This window comes from Anabrus simplex, chromosome 1 (assembly GCF_040414725.1).
Source record: "Anabrus simplex isolate iqAnaSimp1 chromosome 1, ASM4041472v1, whole genome shotgun sequence".
NCBI lineage: Eukaryota > Metazoa > Arthropoda > Insecta > Orthoptera > Tettigoniidae > Anabrus > Anabrus simplex.
In genome coordinates this window covers 550,958,094-550,979,434 of record NC_090265.1, presented here as the reverse complement: position 1 = coordinate 550,979,434, position 21,341 = coordinate 550,958,094, and the positions used below count along the sequence as shown (strand labels likewise).

The window sequence follows — 21,341 nt, the reverse complement described above, 5'->3', positions numbered from 1 at the left end:
GGATAAAATATATATCCACCTGCTACCCTTCCTCACAGCACATGCAAAGTCTCCACTACTTGCCGTGAAACTATACGAATTGGGTACCGCGGCGAACGAAATTTTGTGCGCATTTCCGCTAATAACGTTATTAACAGTTAAAGAATAAAGGAAAGAAGTAGCTGATAAGACAACAGGGCTTGTACAAATTGCTTGTTTTTAATAATTCCCAGTTTCTGCCGACTAAAATGTAATGAAATATAACGTTTTCTCCACAAAATGTGAGGGGCTGGGGGCGACTGCCCTCCCTCGCCCCCCCCCCCCCCATAATCGCCGCTACTGGTTGCGTGTACGTTAGTGGACATCATCCCTAGAAGCACTCTGAAGGTTTTTAAGAAGAGGAGTCGTGTTGAGAAACCTAAGAGTGACCAGAAAATTCATAATCTCAACAGCGAATCGCCAAGCAATTCGCGATGTGAAGTGAGTACTCATGTCAGTTCTTCTGAAAAGAAACTGGTCATCAGACGAAGAGTATAAAACATTTCTTGAAAATTCAAAAGGAGATATGAACGCAGTATTTGATATGAAGATATTGGGTGAAATTTGTGCGAACAGTGTCGTTTGTAAACAGTGCAAAGAGGGTAGATTTAGTCTTTCTATAAAGAATCGTGTAGGTCTTTCAGCTCAAATTTTGTTGACCTGTGGCAACTGTTCCCATGTTGTGGAATTTTTCTCATCTGCCTGTGTAGAAAGTGAGAGTGCAGTAGAGGAGAAAGGAACAACCAGAGTTCGTGCGATTGATCTTAGACTGGTGTATGGCTTGCTGTCAGTTGGAATGGGAAAGTCAGCTGGTATCATTCGCTATAGTGTCCTGAATCTGCCCCCACATCCTAGTAAGTTCGGTACCGAGCTCGATAGCTGCAGTCGCTTACGTGCAGCCAGTATCCAGTAATCGGGAGATAGTGGGTTCGAACCCCACTGTCTCTGAAGATGGTTTTCCGTGTTTTCCCATTTTCATACCAGGCAAATGCTGGAGCTGTACCTTAATTAAGGCCACGGCCGCTTCCTTCCCGTTCCTAGGCCTTTCCTATCTCGTCGTCGCTAGAAGACCTATCTGTGTCGGTGTAGCGTAAAGCAAATAGCAAAAAAAAAAAAAAAAAAAATAATAATATAATAAGTTCCGTAGGTACGTAAATGGTATTGATTCTGTAGAAGAGGATATTACCTTGAAATGCATGAAGGAAGTAGTTGAGGAGGCAGTTAGTGAAAATGATGGAAATCAAATTTGAGTACTGCATTCGACGGCTCCTGGCTCCTGAACGGTGTCGTCACAGCCACAAGCGTTGGGAAGGTTATCGATGTGGCAATATTGTCTAAATATTTCAGATGTGTGGACAGAATGAAGGGAAACCATTCAGACGACTGCGAGGTTAATTACAGTGGTTCTAGTGGTGGCATGGAGGTCGCAGGGGTGACCAAATTGCCCCAGCGTTCACTATCATGGCACATGGTAAAATACACCAATTAGGGCCTACCTAGGTGATATGGACTCTAAAGCATGCAGAACTATAGAGACATCGAAACCATATGGAGATGACACAAATATAACGAAAATGGAACACATAGGGAATATCCAGAAAAGAATGGGTACGTGGTTGCGAAGGCTCAAAGAAAGCCGAAAGGATACTAAGCTGTCAGATGGAAAGCCCCTTGAAGGAAGGGGGAAGCTTAGAGACGATGCCATAAATCGCCTCCCAAGACTACTGTATTATGGTTTGGCTGTTAGGCAAAGCATCCAGAGTGTTGAAGACATGAAGCGTGCTGTTTGGGCCCTGTTATTTCACACGGCATCAACAGATCAGAATCCACAACATGGATTGTGTCCTAAAGGAAACGAAAGCTGGTGCGATTACAACAGGGGGTTAGAACCTGACGATGTTTACGAGCACAAGCACAGTGTATCACTCCCACTATTGACGTGATAAAACCAATATTCAAAGATCTTTCCGACAGTGCATTGTTGAAAAAGTGCCTTCATGGTAAAACGCAAAATCCCAATGAGAGCGTAAACAATGTAATATGGTCGGAACTCCCCAAGACAACATTTGTGCGGATAGGGAACCTGCATGTTGGTGTTTACGATGCAATCTTAGGATTTAACAAAGGCTGCATTGAAAAAATGCAAGGTGATCAATAAAATTATCGGTAGTGTGGGAACCTATATGTGTAAACTATGCAGTATGCAATCCGTTGACAGTGAGAGGGTTAAGAAGGCAGACAGGGCAGTTATGGAGCTACAAAACAAGTCAGCGGGGAGAAGAGAAATGCGAAAGATTTTGTTTGAGATGAAAGAAGATAATTCCTATGGTGCCGGCATGTACTGAGAACCTGACAACAACTTTGATAGCCATTTTCCAAAGAAAGTAATTCTTGGACATGGAAAATCCTTTTTCTAGACAACTATTCTACATGAGAATCTGAAATTTTCAGTATCTATTACTGAAAGTGTAGTACGTGATTTAACACGGCTGTTTTTGAACATTTCATTTAGTTCAAATTTTGTATCAGAAAGTAGTACAAAAATGTAAGGGTAGGATTAAAATTTCGTAAATTATCTGAAAATTATTTTCTAAAGAAACGGCTGTGTTAAATTAATCGCGAAGGCATGTACGGTAGTCTAAGTGTTGTAAATATGAAGGCGCTCATTGAAATAGTCCTGAAATAAAGTACATCAAATTCCCGAATTTAACAATGGAAAGATAAAATATACCCATTCCCCATATTTCTGTATACGAGTCTGCATTGATTTTGAATTTGGGGGCAACTTACCAGTCCTCGCCACAATGAGCGCCACGAGCGAAGTGTCTTCAATTTTAACAAGGTTAAAGCGGGAAGTGGCGTGTGTTAGGCCTAGTGGTGATTATTGTTTTAAGAGGAAGTACAACTAGGCAGCCAACCTCTATTAACTAATAAGGGAGGGGGAAAATGGAAGAAGTCCGGCACTTCAAAAAACGAAGACATCGGCCAAAGAAAAACAAGGGCCACTAAGGGCACGACAATGAAATACTGCCCAGGTCTTGCAAACCCAACACCGTCGCGGTCGGAAAAGAACAAGAGCCGACCAAGGGAGGCCGAACAGGGCGGATAAAAGCGAGGAGCCTGACACAATTAAGCAGAAGCAATGTCAGGACTCAGGTAAGGGCTCAGCGACCGCCACACCACGCTCCCAAGTTAAGAGCCCTCGGGGCCGCTTTTAGTCGCCTCTTAAGACAGACAGGGGATACTCACTCAGAAAACAAACATTCTACCCGAGACAGCCAGAGAAATGAACATTAAGGATAGTAAAAAGCGAGGTAGAAATGAAGAAAATAAAGCACAGAACTTCTTAGGCTACTCGGGGGACACCTTGTTAGTCCGGCCCTACTCCGAGGCTAATCCGGCATGGCGAAAACCCTGAGCTAGCACAGCCCTCGGGATCAACGAATATACAAGCTCCCACACCGACATCAAGGTCCTGGTATCCCTAGAGGGATGTCCTGTATTGTCTCTAACGTATTTGAAATAATTAATAAGCTGGCGGAGATCAATGGGTAACTAATGAAAGACGAGTTACCCTCTGACGGATAAATCCAAAGTAAGAATTAGAAGAATGGAAGGGACATAAGAGCATAAGACTTCTAAAGCATCTGGTGAAGGGACCTTGAACTGGCACAGGTGGTAATGACGAGATGAACCCACATCAGATTCTTCGGGCATTATGAGATGATACACTCCACAAACAGAATAGCACTGCATGTTAAACGAAATAATGTTTTTAAACCCCTTTAACAATTCTAGGAATATCACTACAGCCTTGACATCAGTGCATTGTCAATTCACAAACTGTTAGTGATTAGAACATATAGAGTAAGGTCATGAGAGATATGCTGAAAATGTTGAGTATTAGCTTATTTTTGTCAAAGGTTGTACTGGGTTGTAAAAGAAGGTATGGTGAATGCAAAAATTTGGTATATCTAATACCAAGTTACTAAAATTAGTGAAATTTATCAAAGCACAATATATATATATGGATCTTCTTCTTCTTCTTCACATCATCTTCATCTTAATCATCATCATCATCATCATCATCATCATCATCATCATCGTCTTCTTCTTCTTCTTCTTCTTCTTCTTCTTCTTCTTTCACACAAACGCACACTCGCGCACGCGCGCGCGTTCTCATTATCAGCTGCAATATAGGCTGACCATTCAATCAAGAAGTTCAGCTTTCAGATATACGCTACCATACTTAAGAGAGTCTGAAATAAAAATTCTTAACAGGATTTTCCATAGCCTATAGTAAATAATTCAAATCGATTCCATTTTTGTAAATAAAATATTCCGTTTTTAGTCTCAAATTTTTCAGTCTTACTATGGACTGCGTCCCAAATACTATAGTTGTCGCATATTCATGCTTATAAATGAAAATTTATTTTAAACAGTTCGTGATGATCACTAAAACAGTATTTCATCATTTGGAATTTTCCTCTTACCTGAGTCAGCCGATAAACAAACCACCAATCCCTGACTCAAAAGCACTAAAAGCAAATACAGTAGAGACAATATGCGACACTTTCGCATTTAGCCTTATTAAAAATGGGAGACAATTCGCAAGTGGCGCTCCTAGTGGCGCGACCTGAAAATTTGCACTAAATTCAAATATCAATGGAAATGTGTATAAGGAAATGGATAAATAAATTATGTCTAGAAAGAAAGTGTTGCTAAAATATTAACTTTAAAGTTGCTAAAGCAATTCTGCATACATGAATGAAGAATTATTTAACAGGTTATTATTCAAAGACTGAAATTAGACATATAAACAAGATGTGAAATGGACTGTTGTGAAAGGGCTTGATCTTTTATTTATGCATTACTTTTTTAGCTTTAGCATACCTGCCTGAACTTTCAGGCTAGATTTGTCTTATTTTCTCATTTAAAAGCATTGTACATCACATTAGTACACTTGTCAATAAAAATGTCGGCACATTCCTTACACATGATTCAATGAATTTACATATAAGAGCTGGACAATTTTCCTTTCAACTTAAAGCCTACTAACAGAAAGAAAATCCTATAAATTTAGCCGCAGAAACATTCAAAGTTTCCCTATAAGCAATACTTGCCATTACGTTAGGGTAAAGCAAATTTGCATCTTCATTACATTTCTTAAATCACCCATATTTTCTTCAGTGCTTGACAACGCATTACGACATTCCAAATGGGGTAAGTTGGAACACAACCAGCCACACACATCTGCATATGCATTTTCCTGAATTAAATCAAAACCCACAGATCACACCTACAACAATATTGAATTGAATGTTAACTGCTGCACTAATACAATAAAATAAGCTTATTATATTTTAAGCCAGTTAAAATATGGGTCGCGCAGGTCAGAAGTTTAGGAAGTACTATAAATATATCTTTGTAACTTGAAGGAAATATATGCAAACACAGTATTTACTTACATTTTCTTGTCACGAGGGAAACGTTAGAAAGACCGCGAATCCTTCTGCACTTCATAGTTACTGCAACCAAACGCAGCACATATCTTTCCACTCATATTGACAGGAGATATAAAGGAGTGACACATACTACTATTTAGTTATGTCAACTTAATGCAAACACATGAATAACCCCAAAAACTTCACACACAAATGCACGTGCTTTTATGACAGAATCAGTAGTTCTCAGGTCAACCCGCCAGAGAGAGCTCGAATAGCTGTCCCTCGATATCGCGCAGAGTGTCGCGTATTGTCTCTACTGTATTTGCTAAAAGAAAGGCTCGCAAGGATACTCTGTAGCCCAGAAGTGCTCACGCTGGGCACATCGTCCCGCGGGTGGGCGGGCAGGCAGCCGATGAGCGTATGCTATTCAGCCAGAGTGACGTTGTGGTTACGTCACAGGCCGTGAAGGTTGGGGGAAATTCTCCCAGTCAGTCTCGATCACTGCGGCGATACCCGAGTTTGAAATGGAGACAAAAATAATTTAAGGAAGAGGGCAGAAATCCACGTCATTTTCAATTTACGTTGTAAGGAACAAGTGATTTATATTCATTGCAATTTATGTACTTTGACCGGATACAAATATATTTGTACTGTACGTAATGAATTACAATGCTCACTGTTGCATTTTAAGAGATGCTTTTAGAAACATGTCTAATATAATACAGAGTTAAAGTGGATAAGCTGTGGCTTGTGGTTGCTTAGATTTGAATTATCTGATAAACTCACCAACAAACCAGTCATACCGGTACTTATCGGAAATAACATCAGTTATTAGTTAGATTATTTATTTGAAGGCATACTGTACATTTATTTGCTAGATATATTTACACTGTTGTTGTACTTTAATCTTGGATGGTAAGTATCTATGTTCTCTCTCGTGATGAAACTCCTTCGCCATTTAGAGGCTAGCTATTATCATCGGACGCCTGATAAGATTTCTATACTATTTTTCAGAAATTCACAGAACAGGGAAAGTCACACAACACTGTGCAAAATCAAGCAATAAACTTTTTGAAATATAGGTATTATTACGTTTTTCTGAATGATTAACAGAAATTATACTTTTAAAAAATGGAAATACTGTTATTTTCATCCAAGGAATTGTAAATCGTAGCTTTTACGCTTAAACACTGTACCTTTGTAAATTGTAACACAAAAATTATAACGTGCAAGTTTTCTTTGAATGCATAGATATAAATGTAAGAAAATAAAACGGACTGTTTATACCGAGCGCGGTATAAATCAAATCGGAATATCTTGTGTGGGGAAAAGACTACAAATACTCTTGCTACTAAACACTTCTTATATAACATCAATATTCATTTACTTTCAATTTAGAAGTGTACATTGATTTGCAATTTTTAACAAAGATCCTAATCTACTATCTTGAAGTGCGTTTCCTTTCTTCCAAAGGCCTCGAAAACAAAATTAAGGAGTTATAAGAGTCAAAGAGATTACACTCACCAATCTTGCACCACATCCTCCCACCTAAGTCAAGTCAATGTTGACATAAACTGACTTATATTACACACTTTTCCACTTCAATGAATTATATGCCTGAAACAATAACAAAATGATAAATTTAAGTAACATAAATACAAAGAAATATGTTAATTAACACACATCACAAATTTCACTTTTTGGGCTTGTGAACCAATCGTCCAAGACGAGTTATTTACACTGCCTGTTCTGAAACTTGAGGGCCATCTTCAGGTGTAATAGAAGACTCACATGTTCCTGCAGCGTGATTATTCTTTATATTTTCTTCACCTGGAACTAAGTCTTTCCTTAGGTGGTTTCGGATTTCCTGGATATCCTCAGGCAGTTGGAACTCGAGTTCTAAGGGTTAGATTCTTTGAACTGGCCTTATAAGCTCGCCTGAAGCAGTGACGACACGAAGTTCTCTAACATTGCCATCCTTTCCCTTAAAAAGTTCAGTAACTCGTCCCAATGGCCAATCCATTCTTTTAGTGCCATCATTGCCAATCAAAACAATTTCTCCCAGTTTGAGATCACGTGGCTTATTCTTGCTGGAAAATAACTTCAAGCGACCGAAATACTCAGTACGAAATCTTTCTCTAAGATTATTTTTCATCTGATGGCGATACTGCAGTGGCTTCGAACAGGTTATACTCAGGTACTCCTACTTCTTCTACGTCGTGTAGAAACGTGTTTGAGTTAGAGCAGCAAGATCTGATGGGTTGTCGGACAAATAGGATAATGGCCGAGAATTTATGACGTTGTCGCAGTCACAGAGGATTGTCTGCATCTCTTCACATCTCGTCATAGCAGACAGATGATCGACCAAGCACTCGACGGAGAAGAGTTTTGAGGATTCCTACTTGTCGTTCCCACCAGCTTCTCCACCATGGCGAAGCTGGAGGATTAAAACGCCAATTTATCTTCCACGCTAAACTGTATTGAGAGACTAGATTCCAATCCCGTTTGTGACAGAAGTTGTTAAACACAACAAAATTTGTCCGTTGGTCACTGTAGACAATGACAGGTCTTCTATGTTTGCTGCAGAAACGTCTGAATGCTTGTAGAAAGCTGTCTGTGGATAACGAAGACACCGATTCCAATCGTACCGCACGGTAAACTTCGCTAGTGAATAAGCGAACCCATGCCTTCTTGGAGGTTCCATCGGCCTTGATGTAGAGAGGACCAGCAAAATCAACTCCAGTAACTTCAAAAATTATTGCGTCACGCACTCTACTCTCGGATAATGATGAAGAAAGAGTTGCCAACCTCTTTGAGCTGTGACGTTTACAAATCGTGCAGGAGTTAATAACGGCTCTAATTGTCTGCCTAACTCCTAGAATCCGATACTGTTGTCTCAGAATTGACAAAAGCATCTGCGTATCAGCATGTCAGTTGCTAAGATAGGCGTCCATAATCAGTCGCTGAACGAGTGGGTGATGAGCATTTGGGAGCACAATGGGATGACAACAATCCTTGACATCTTCCCTGTTAGACATATTGGTTATCAAACGAATCAATCCCTGATCGTCAACAAATGGAAGTAAGTTTTTGAGTTTAGGATTGAAAACATATATGAACACTTCCTCCTGTACCCACTGTAAAATCTTCCTCCATGCTGTGATGAATTCCTCACTTGTCAGGTCACGATGTGGTGGTGATAGTGGTGATTATTGTTTTAAGAGTAAGTACAACTAGGCAACCATCCTATATTAACACTAATCAGAAAGAACATATGGAAGGAATCCGACACTTCGAAAATGAAGGTATAGGCCAAAGAAAGCCAAGGGCCACGAAGGGCATGAAAATGAAGGACTCCCTAGCCCTCGGAAACCTAACAGCGTCGGGGACGGAAAAGAACAAAAAGAACAAGAGTTGACCAAGGGAGGTCGAATAGGATAGATGAAAGTGAGGAGCCTGGCACAAGTAAATGGAAGCAATGCCAGGACTCAGCTAAGGGCCTCGAGCTCGCCAATCCAGCTCCAAAGTTCAGAGCCCCTGGGGCTTCTATTAGTCGCCTCTTACGACAGACAGGGGATACCGTGGGTTTTATTCTACCACCCCCACCCACAGGAGGAGGTCACGATGTATGCGTTGAGCTTTGCTGGTGCGACAGTTGGTCAGAAAGCGAAGCATCCTTCCAATTTTCTTGTACTGAGAAAAGTGTCGGTAATACCAGCCTTTACTGGTGCCTCCTGAATTACTTCATATGAAACGACATTCTTCCTTCTCTCCGAACTTATCTCTTCCTCATTAGAAGAAACGTCAGTTTGTTGCCAACAATCCGGATTTTGTCTCAACCAACCAAAGCCCTCCCACCAATGACATTATATCAACTTCTTAAAAAAAAATCCACGTGATGGAATATCTGATAGGTTTTATTTTCCAGGAACATGTCACCATTCACAACTAACCGACAGTTCCCGTATTTCTTTAGTTCGGTTCATAACAAAAGCATCCCATGCTTACTTCGCCGAATCCAAGCGAGGACAGTTGTAGCATCTATCCAGAAATTGACTTAATATCGGAAATGCAATAATCCGTTAAAATCGATGCATAAAATCTCGTTGCAATTGATGCTGTTAAAAGTTCTAACCAGGGAATGGTCAATCCCTTGCCTGATTTTCCAGTTGGTGCAACTCTTGACTTGCCAGCCACGTGATGAAAGATCTGATGGGCTTTCGTTTCCAGGAACATGTCGCTATTCACAACCAACTGACAATTCCGGTATCTCTTTAGTTCAGTTCATGACATCCCATACTTCATTTCGCTGAATCCAAGCGAGGAAAGTTGTAGCACTGTCCAAAACATTGTCTTAATATATGGAATACATTAATCCTTTACAATCGATGCATTTAATCTCGTTGCAATTGATGCTGCTAAAAGTTCTAACCTGGGAATGGTCAATACCTTGCCTGATTTTCCAGTTGGTGCAACTCTTGACTTGGCAGCCACCAAGTGAACACTCAAATTCACCCTCTTGCTCAACACGCAGCCGCTGCACATGGTTTCTGACAGGCTTCTGAATAAATGTGAAGTGTTCAGAAGTCGCCTGGGCTGTTGCCGTTAGACACCCAACGAGGAATCTTAACTCGAGCTAAAAGAGGAACATCTTCAAGCCAACTCAAGAATTTCATTTTGATCTATTCATTGACTTCTTCATCCCATATCAAACCCTTCCTCCAAGTTTATTGTAGCAACAATTGTGGTATTAGTGCTACACTACCTATGACATCCGCTGGATCAAAAAAGACTCCAAATAACTTTATTTGTTATATTGATTGCTAGGGAATCATTGGACTTGTTCCATAAGAATCCTAACACATTGGTAGGTCCGGAAAAGTCATTACTTCCGGTCAACCCCCACCCTCGAAGACAAAATTTCCGTCCCCTCATGACACCTGAAACCACGTCAATAAACTCTTTAGATTGTTCTTCGTCGTCCAAACTGGCAAGGCATTTTTTTTTACAATTGGCTTTACGTCGCATCGACGCAGATAGGTCTTATGGCGACGATGGGACAGGAAAGGGCTAGGAGTGGGAAGGAAAGGTCGTGGCCTAAATTAAGGTACAGCCCCCAGCATTTGCCTGGTGTGAAAATGGGAAACCACGGAAAACCATATTCAGGGCTGCCGACAGTGAGGTTCAAACCCACTATCTCCCGAATTCTGGATACAGGCCGAATTTAAGCGACTGCAGCTATCGAGCTCGGTGGCAAAGCAATTATCAATATAGAATCTATGGGTAAGAAGATCCACAAATGAATTGGGCCATGGTGACTTCCCTTCCTCACACAGTACTAATGTATTTTCAAGGTGAAGTTTGATGCATGATTCTAACAGAAAAGGACTCGGAGAGACGCTAGAAACAACATGATAATGTCTATATGTCTTGAGATTTCCATTTCTGTCTAACTATAAGAATCTCAAAAAATTCCTGTCTCTCTCGCTAATGCTGATCTGGAGAAAAGCTCTTCTTACATCTCCAATAACTCCCACCTTCTTCAATGGGAAACGTGCCAATACAGAAGGTATCTTCTCGATTAAATTGGGACCTTTCTCAGGACACTGATTGACGCTGGATTGTTTATTTTCTTTAGACGAGGCATCGAACACGGGGCGCACTGGTGTTGTTGAACCAGGTTTCACAACATGACGGTGAGGCAAATAGTGGCAGTGAACATCCAATTCCTGACGAGGCACTTCTTCTATCACCCCTTCCCTCAGCCAATCATCTAGTAATTCCTGATAAGTATCATAGTAACCCTCAGTCCTAAATTTCTTAAAAGTAGACTGCAGTCTCTTCAGTGATAATTGGTAGTTATCAGGCTCTGTAGGATGGTTCTCAACCCACGGGAGGTGAACTTCAAAACGTTCTTTATTGATTGATACTGTATCCAGGAAATGTTGTTGTGTAGTAGACTCGATCTCAGACCTGCTCAGTTTCTCCGACGGATCACTAATCACTTAAGTATCTAGAGTCCACAAATCTGTGCTGGTGGCTTCTTTGGTCAATATGCTTGATACCACCATGGCTAGGTTCTCATTACTGGGTGTGATATCAGGAATTTTCCCTGTCAATGTTCCAGCCAAGAATTGTCTCCATTGCTACTAGTCCTGAACTCAATTATGCCCGTCTACCAGTCCAAAGTTTGCCAGCAAAATCAGCTCCAACTAAAATCTCAATATCTGTCGAAGAGCTAACATCACTTAACTCTATGTTTTGCGAAGCAAGTTCCTGTATCAAAAGGCCATCAATAACAGGGGTAATTCGTCCGCATATCTTCAATTGTCCAAGCACGTCAAAATGGCAATGATATGATTTGTCCAATTTAGAAAGGTAAAGTGTGAAAACATTGTGTTGCACCACTTCCGTGGCAGCTCCTCCAAAAAGTGAATGCTGAATTAATTCCTGAGGGCGTGGAACATACCCAATTTCAGCAGCAGTGCTAGCCAATATATATGAGCGATGAGATGCCGAGTCGATCAAAAGTCTCGCCTTACGCATTCGATCATTAACTCTGACATAAACTACAAGTGTTTGCATTAGAACATTGCAATGATTTGCTACAGCTGCAAGGGCCTCATCTTTAACAACATTATCATTATTTTGGATCACTGACCGAGCAACTTCATACCTTTTGCTGCATCGCTCTTTCTAAATCCACACCTTAATGCAAAATTCCCCTTTCCACAATTGACGCACTCGGGACGATGTATACATCTCTTAGCTGGGTGCCCAACTCGCAGACAGCAGAAACAGGCCCTATTTTTATCCACCACGTGTCGTCTTTTTAATAAGAACAAGTCTTGAGCTTTAATAAAGTCTTGAGGACTGTGCCCAGAAGAACAAAATAGGCATTTCCTCTCACCTTTAGAGGCGGTGAACAGCCCTGCAGCAGTGGGAATATCATTTGAAACAAATGTGGGTTGCCTCACTGCACCTTTTGCCATATGCTTTATGACTTTCCGTGTAGATTTATCCGCACCCCTGCGACCGAAATCAGCCATTGCCATAGAAATTCTTTGTTCACTTTCGACCTCAGATCTTAAAAACTTCACGAGTTGTTTCAGCCAAACCTTTCCGGGGTCCTCACCGGGTTTGTTAGCCTCTCGTGCATGTGAAGCTAGAGATCTTTGCCATGCTCGTAGACGTTCTTCAGGCAAACAAGACTCCATGAGAGGAAAACGCATTGCTTCACACCTATCCGTAGTAAATTTTAAAGTTTCCAGAGCCCTTAAGTAACTTTCAAGTCGGCAATATAATGAGCATACGGTCATGCCAGAGGATGGGTTACGAGCCTAAGCAACTCTCCCAAAACGGGACTTTAATGCTTCCACAGCCTTAGGGTAGTTCTCATTGGTAGCGGGATAACTATTGACCACTTCTCTGGCACGAGAGCCTTCAGTAGTGGCTTGAATGAGATACTGGAACTTATCTGAGGGATCTAAACTGGTATCTTCATCAATTTTCTAAACTGGGCCCAAAACTGTATCCAGTCCTTTGGTTCGCCACTGAATTTTGTAAGTTCTAGAAATGGAAGACTACATTTTCTTTGAGTAAATGAGATAACACTTGGGGTACTTTCATTGATAATATTCTGCTGTTTTCTCTCTTTTAACATAACAGCTATCTTAATCTGCAGGTTATTAAATTTACAAATTATATCATCAGTGGCACTAACACATTTCTCTAGGTCATCCTCATCCATGTCTTGCTCCAACATCAAATCGAATATCCGCAGGCCTAGTGCCCGTAGATCTTCATCTTTCTCCCGCAGTAAGTTAAAGTCCGGTTCAATGAAAATAGGATATGTTTCTTCACTCTCTCAGTTGTCGACTATCTTATGGTAAATTCGCGTATATGTACGTCGATATACCGCACGAATTTTTGTTACCTTATCCATTGCTAATTTAAGCCTGTCCTGTCACGGTCGCCAGATGTGGGGGGAAAACTACAAATACTCTTGCTACTAAACACTTCTTATTACTTATACAACATCAATATTCATTTACATTCAATTTAGAAGTGTACACTGATTTGTAATTGTTAATAAAGATCCCAATCTACTATCTTGAAGTGCGTTTCTTTTCTTTCAAAGTCCTCGAAAACAAAATTAAGGATTTATAAGAGTCAAAGAGATAGCACTCACCGATCTCGTATGCTTGCTACGTAAGCTGCCCGCAATGACGTTGGGCCAGCCTGACCGCACTGGACTAGTACAGACACTGCAATGAACATAATTTTTTTTTCCTTACAAAGTAAATTGAAAATGACGTGACTAAACAGATGTAGTACAGATTCAGATCCACAGAAATATGAACAAATACCAACTGAATTTTCTTAGCGTACTCATTTTAGTTCTTTTTTGTTTTCCCCACCTATAGGACAGCAGGCAATGATATAATGATAAACGGGGTGACAAGTCGGGTTGTAAAAACATGAAATGGCGTATGGCTTTTAGTGCCGGGAGTGTCCGAGGACAAGTTCGGCTCGCCAGATGCAGGTCTTTTGATTTGACTCCCGTAGGCGACCTGCGCGTCGTGATGAGGATGAAATGATGATGAAGACGACACATACACCCAGTCCTCGTGCAAGAGGAATTAACCATTTATGGTTAAAATTTCCAACCCTGCCGGGAATCGAACCCGGGACCCCTGTGACCAAAGGCCAACACGCTAACGATTTAGCCATGGAGCCGGACAGTCGGGTTGTGAGTTTTATAAAGAGAAAAAGTCCTCTCAGCTTTAATTACTGCGTAGACGGGGCAGTCACATAAAAGGGGTTGTAAATAAAAATTGCAGATCTCTTCACATGGTTATGAGGGTATTTAGGGGTTGTAGTAAGGATGTAAAAAAAGAGACCATATGTCTCCGGTAAGACCACAATTACAGCATGGTTCCACTTTATTGGGCCCTCACCAGGATTACATGATTCGCGAACTGGAAGAAATCAAAAGAAATGCAGCTCGATTTGTTGTGGGTGATTTCCGACAAAAGAGTAGCGTTACGAAAATGTTACAGTTTTGGGCTGTGAAGACTTGGGTGAAAGGACGCGAGCTGCTCAACTAAGTGGTATGTTACAAAATCACAATATGAAGATAAAGTTGAAATTTAAGAGGACAAACTTGGGCAAATATTCGTTTATAGGAAGAGGAGTAGGGCTTGGAATAATTTACCAAGGAACGATAAATGTTCAAATTCTCTGAAATTATTTAAGAAACGACTAGTTTAACAACAGATAGATAATATGCCCCTAAATGCAGATCAGTAGTGACTGATGTATTGATTTATTGGCGATTGATTGAAAGGGTCATTTTGCAGCAAACAAATGGAAAAAATGAATCAAAATCGTATTCAGACATAATGTCTCACCGTCGCATCGTTCTGACTACCAATTAACTTCTTAATGGTCAATAGTGATAGTTTGACCGCGATCTTGCGAGTTACTTATTCTAACGTTACAAGAGCCCCCACGTTTTATGAAAACGTGTTATAAACTATATAAATTGCTATAATATTTATTTATTTATTTATTTATTTATTTATTTATTTATTTATTTATTTATTTATTTATTTATTTATTTATTTATTTATTTATTTATTTATTTATTTATTTATTTATTTATTTATTTATTTATTTATTTATTTATTTATTTATTTATTTGAGTTAAATGTTTTAGTTTATTGGATTGTAGGGATGAATTGATTTTAAGTAGATTATATGCAAGTAGACGTAATCAAAGAATTAAATTTGCCGTATGTTAATATTTGCACATATATTTGTGTATAAGATATATGAAATATTAACCCTTTCTTAGCAATAGTTTTTTCTATACAGCAAAAATTATAATCCGTTTCCTTAACATAGGACATATTAGTGAATATGCCGTATTTATGTTAAAATCTCAAAAATTGTATGAAAACATTATTTCTTATAAATTGATGTAAAAAGGCAACATGTGGTACTTACGGGAAAACTAAAAGTATTTTCATCTACACTTTTGAAAAAGTAATCCGGACAGACTTGATGAATGAAGTGAAAATGATAATATAAATGTGTCAAAACAATGTATGTGAAGTGACCCCTATTTCAGTAACATTACTGAGATGCAAACATGATACTTTGCTTTAAAACACTGAAAAAGAAATACATACTTATTGGCTAAAAGTAACTTTGAAAAATTGAAAATATTATTTAAAAATATAAACGAATTAATTTTATGCGATGTATAAATGTAAGTTGTAAATTAATGACATTTTCCTATATTTAACATGTAAGCAAGAACAAACTGTTAAATAAGACACTCAGATGGCATAATTCTTTAATTTAAAAATCAATTATAATACACATATACGTATACATATTTTCATGTTATCAAGTAGCTGGAATGTTTTCTAAAATGTGTCCAATCTTTAACATTTTTAATAATTATAATTACAAATTAGTTAACCCTATTTTAAAACAAATGACAACTCTGTCTCGCAATCACAGCGTGAGCTGGCATTACACCGCTAAGAATTTACCTTTCCATTGAACCCGTTGATCTGTAAAAGGAAGTGCTCTAAAATTGTTTGAAAAACCTTTATTCGATGGAATCTGTATGATAACCAAAACACGGCCCCTTTCTTTGTTACAATATTTTGTTCCAATATGTTTTTCGAAGTCCCCGCTCCCCGCCGAAAAAATCATAACCACTTCCAAAATAATCCTGGATACGGTCTTGCTGCAACATGAGTCATGACAATGCCCCTGCACGGACCTCGCTCACTGTGAGGGGCTTCAAGACAACAAACATGACCACCGTTTCGCAATCCCCCCCTCCACCTTACTCGTCTGATCTGGCCCCGTGCGATTTCCACCTCTTCCCTAAAATGAAACTCCGATTGAAAGGGTGGCGTTTAGACTCCACTGAAGAGATTCGAGTGGAATCTCAGGAGGTGTTGTACACACTGAAGCTGGAAGACTTTCGTGAGTGCTTAAATAGCTGGAATCGCTGTATTCAAGCTCATAGTAACTACTTTGAAGTGATGTAGAAATTAGGCGTTAACGGAAGTATTCATGTTTCTATGAGCAAAATCTCTGAAATTCTGGGTATCACCTTGTATTCCAAGTCCCTTCAACGAATAAATAACCCCAACAGCAATAAACAGAACAAGGATAACTGAGTAAGCTTGATCTTTGTTGTAAAATACCGTACTGAGGTCGGAGATATGGCTTGTAGGCAAAAGGAATATCGATACCTCAAAGTATATACTATCAAATGTTTTTGTGACCACTTTTTCAGATTTCTTTGTATCCTGGTGAGAAGCTACGAACTGAACTCGGTGGACTCAGACAGACTGCCACGCCCGTTCGCTCCCTATTCTGAGATTCGGACCAACAAGAGAAATGTCACGGGTAAGTATTCACTACTCTGGGATAAGCAAATGTTCCATTTGTGTTAAGTCATACACAAATATTAAGCAATAAAGTATAAGAAACAAGTACTTTAGGTAAACTAGCCGTTATTTTTTTAATTTTTTATTCCAGCACTCGATAGCTCCAATTTCACATCACTCTCTACTGGTCCAACTGAACAAGGAAGCACAACCTTCAAGTACTTGGAAGAGCGATGTGTGTCAGGATCAAATGAAGGGGTCTGCTACACCAAACAGGAGTGCCAACATCGAGGAGGAAAGGGAGGGGAGATTTGCTCCAACAACAGGGATTTGCTTTGTTGTGTATGTAAGTAACTCATATTATGAATGGAGTACGGCAGTGGATCAATTATAACGAGGAGAAAAGAGTCAAGAAATGGAGGAAAAGTTCGAAAGACCTGTTACTACAACAGGGATTCGGTTTGTTACGGTGTCAGGGAGATTGGTTATATAACATAATGCATTTCATAAAAAACAAAAGTAATAAAATAAAAAACCTGTGGCACAACAACCCATTAAGAGGCTTGTCCTGCTAAGACGAACGCTCCCTAGCCAAATGGCCTGCAGATATTGAAGTGTCACTTGTTCAGCGACACGACATCCTCAGCCGTATAGCTTGGCTTTCGCGATCAGAGAACCAATAAAATGTCTACTTATAATCCTTATAGGCTCGCGTCAAATTAATAATTTAAATATATTAATTGTTAAATAATTGTCATATTATTATTATTAAGTACGGTATGAATAGCATTTGGATGTCTTAATTTCCTGCACAATTTTCCATTTAATGTCTTTTCTCGCATTAGATAAATAAATTCACTGCAAATTATTTTTGACATATACAGTACCTTGTTTTCCCACTCCCTGGATTACCATATGTTTATGTATTTTTTTATTTTTTTAAAGAATTCGTCATATATAGCTGTGGGTTTCAAAAGTTCTTTGAAGTTACAGTTTTCGTTTGAATCGAACATCTCATTTTCCTTCCTACTACGAAGTGGTAAACCATGAATTCTGAGAAAATGACACTTAAAACTCGACGTAAAACTTGTTCGCACTCTTCGAGGTATACTTTTTCCTATCGGTTTAACGTCGCACCTACAGAGACGGGTCTTATAGCGACGTTGGGCTAGGACTGGGAAAGAAGTAACTATGGCCTTAATTAAGATACAACCTTAATCTGAGTGTTGTGAAATTGGGAAACCACGGAAAACTATCTTCAAAGCTGCCGATAGTGGGGTTATAACCCACCCTTTCTTGAATGTAAGTTCACAGATTCTGTATGTTACTCGAACTACGCAGCCAACTCGCTCGGTCTTCAACGTATCGTTAATGTAGTTTAAAGCAGAATCTATCCTCCCCAACGCATTCCCTCCCATAACATATTGCTTTGTGGATTTCACAGATAAGTGATAGCACTGTGTCTTCCAGCCTCAGAGTCTCTGTGTAAAAGAATAATCACAATGGTGAACTAGTGTCAGTGACATCAGTTATATAACATAATATATTTCATAAAAACTGTCTGTGACAGTGCAAAACTCAGCAGTTGCCTGCTAGCGCCATTAGATGATGGCATGTTGTACCTGCACTGGCAAGTGTAGCTGCAGTATGAGTGCGTCTCTTTGAGTGTTCGGTTGTGGGTTACAGCGTACACCGGTATCATTAGGAGAATTAACTCCATGAAAGTTTTCAAAACACTAGACACAAAGATATGACGTGCTGAATATGGAAACGCAATCGGAATCGAGGATATGAAGGTCGCGAATATGTTATATAGTATGATAATGCAGAAATATAATGGGGATGATACAGAAATGCATGACATTACGCTGGTCAGATATATTGGTTTTGAAGCTGGCTATTCAAGCAGTACCAGACTTTCATCTCTAGAGCAACACAAACCGTCAAGTCAAAGTGAGTATCTCCACCCAAAAAGTCGCGGCCCAGTGTATTATAAGATACTGATGACGGCATACTGGATAACATTTATGAAGAGTATTACGGTCGTGGCTTCAACTCTCATAGCAAACTAATGAGGCTATCAGTGCATTAGCAAGAAACCAAATTACAAATTAATTTTAAATTACAGGAATGTGAATAGCAAACGACGAGAAGGAGCTCATTTCAAAGGAAACAGGCTGTCATAATTACAAACTTTAAAGGAGAATGTCGCAATTTGAAAATTCGAAGCCGATGTCGGGAAACCAGTTCATGATTAGTTTCAAGAAGGGTCTGGTATCTTTAAAGAAGTATACTTTTTGTGACGTTCACGGGTTCAAAAACCATGTTTTTGTTTCATCGATTCTATATGCTTTCCATAAACCTTAATTCGTTAGGTCCATGTCAAAACACACACTATTACTCCGTACGCTATTTCTGAAAGAGGTGAAACCAAATTGTCTAGTATGACTTTTGCCATCTTTTTATCGAAATCACCGCAAACTACTTGCTCCATTCTTGAATAGTCCTCTCACCATCAAAGCTTGCAATTGTAAACTGGAACCAATGATTTTATCCTTCAGAGAATCATATTCGAAAGCACTTTTGGCGCGCATTTCGTCAAACGGGAGGACTACAGTTTCCGAGCGGTCTTTATACGAGACAACAGCTATCTGCATCATATACAGAATATCTTCCAGGATTCCTCTTCCGTTCAGAATATGTCAATTTTTGAAGCCCCTCTTTCCAATGTTGAAAATCCAAGCAGAGAATAATGTAGTTTCTGTCTCGTTTAAATGTAAGTGTTCTTCATTAGGTACCTTAAGACGAAAGCCGCCGATATATCTTCATCAGTCAAATTCACGCGTTTTTTTTATTTGTGAGCTTCTTTATTTGATTTTCAGTAAAAATTCCTTTCTGATCGTTTACCAGTTTTGTGTGAATGCTCTGAACAGAATGTTTTTACCTCCTGCATTTAATTAACTCCTTACGCAAATTACTGATACGCGAATTTGATGTAATGTACTCTACGCAATCTCTAATTTCAGTTTGTGACCATTGTGAGTTTTTCTTTCATCTGTTTTTTCAACCTTACAATTTCTTCAGACAGGGCCATCGAATTATCACAGGCTTGGGGAGGTGGAGTGGCTGTAGGAGGAGGTGAGCTTGCAATAGTCGTGTTATATTTTGAGCCCTTTAACAATTCGTCAGCCATTTTTATTGCACCTCTCTTCTTACTTTATCATGTGACACTTACAGGGGCGCCGACTACAGGGATGCTACGGTGTTCGAGCAGCCCCCCAACATTTTGTGGTGGTGCTCAACACGCCCTACAAACATAGAGAAGAAAGATTTAATAAAGAATAACAGAAGAAAAGCAAGAAGAATGGGAACTTTTTGTCGTAGTTTTAAACCTAGCGTAGCCTCCGTGGCTCAAGCGGCAGCACGCCGACCTCTCACCGCTAGGTTCCGTGGTTCAAATCCCGGTCATTCCGTGAGAGATTTGTGCTGGACAAAGCGGAGGCGGGACAGGTTTTCCTCCAGGTACTCCGGTTTTCCCTGTCATATTTCATTCCATTTGTCCCTACATTACCAATAGGAGGCTGAGGAGCCCACTAAGAAACTCTTGTTTACTTTAGTCTCAATCACACGTGAGTTATATGGATAGTTTATTGATTAGGTATGATTCAGTCCGCCTCTGTGGTGTAGTCGTTAGCGTGATTAGCTCCCATCCCCGGAGGCCCGGGTTCGATTCCCGGCTTTGCCACGGGGTCCACTCAGCCTCGGGAGATCAACTGAGTAGAGGTGGGTTCGATTCCCACTTCAGCCATCCTCGACGTGATTTTCCGTGGTTTCTCACTTCTCCTCCAGGCAAATGCCGGGGTGGTACCTAACTTAAGGGCACGACCGCTTCCTTCCCTCTTCCTTGTCTATCCCTTTCAATCTTCCCATCCCCCACAAGGCCCCTGTTCAGCATAGCAGGTGAGGCCGCCTGAGCGAGGTACTGGTCATCCTCCCCAGTTGTATCCCCGACCGTAAATCTCACGCTCCAGGACACTGCCTCTGCGGCCGTAGAGGTGGGATCCCTTGCTGTGTCCGAGGGAAAAACCAACCCTGGAAGGTAATGAGATTAAGAAAGAAAGAAAGAAAGAAAGAAAGAAAGAAAGAAAGAAAGAAAGAAACGATTCATCCAAAACTTCAGGAAGGCTAATTGATTTCAGAGATAGTGAAGTTTTCTAAAGATCACTTTACCTATACTCATTTTTACATATACATCAGAACGTTCTGTTTCCGCCTTCAGAAGATTTAAAACCTACCTACGCAGTACCATGACGCAAGGAAAACTGAACGACAATGGAATCATGCATGTCAATAATCAAGAAACAAAAAATTAAATTGATCCTCAAAACTGGCGAACATTTTCATCAAACGATCGACTGTTCGTAGGAACACTCACTTTATTAGTGAGAATTAGAAG

At 39.9% G+C, this 21,341-nt stretch overlaps 1 protein-coding gene across 1 annotated transcript in view; it reads left to right on the top strand.

The window, feature by feature from the left end:
- The window catches only part of LOC136857129 (uncharacterized), a 139,121-nt gene that overhangs the window by 16,790 nt on the left and 100,990 nt on the right, over positions 1-21,341 (top strand). Inside the window, exons 2-3 of the mRNA XM_067135539.2 lie at positions 16,792-16,904; positions 17,037-17,231. Coding sequence (XP_066991640.1) covers positions 16,792-16,904; positions 17,037-17,231 — 308 coding nt within the window. The remainder of the gene's footprint in view (positions 1-16,791; positions 16,905-17,036; positions 17,232-21,341) is intronic.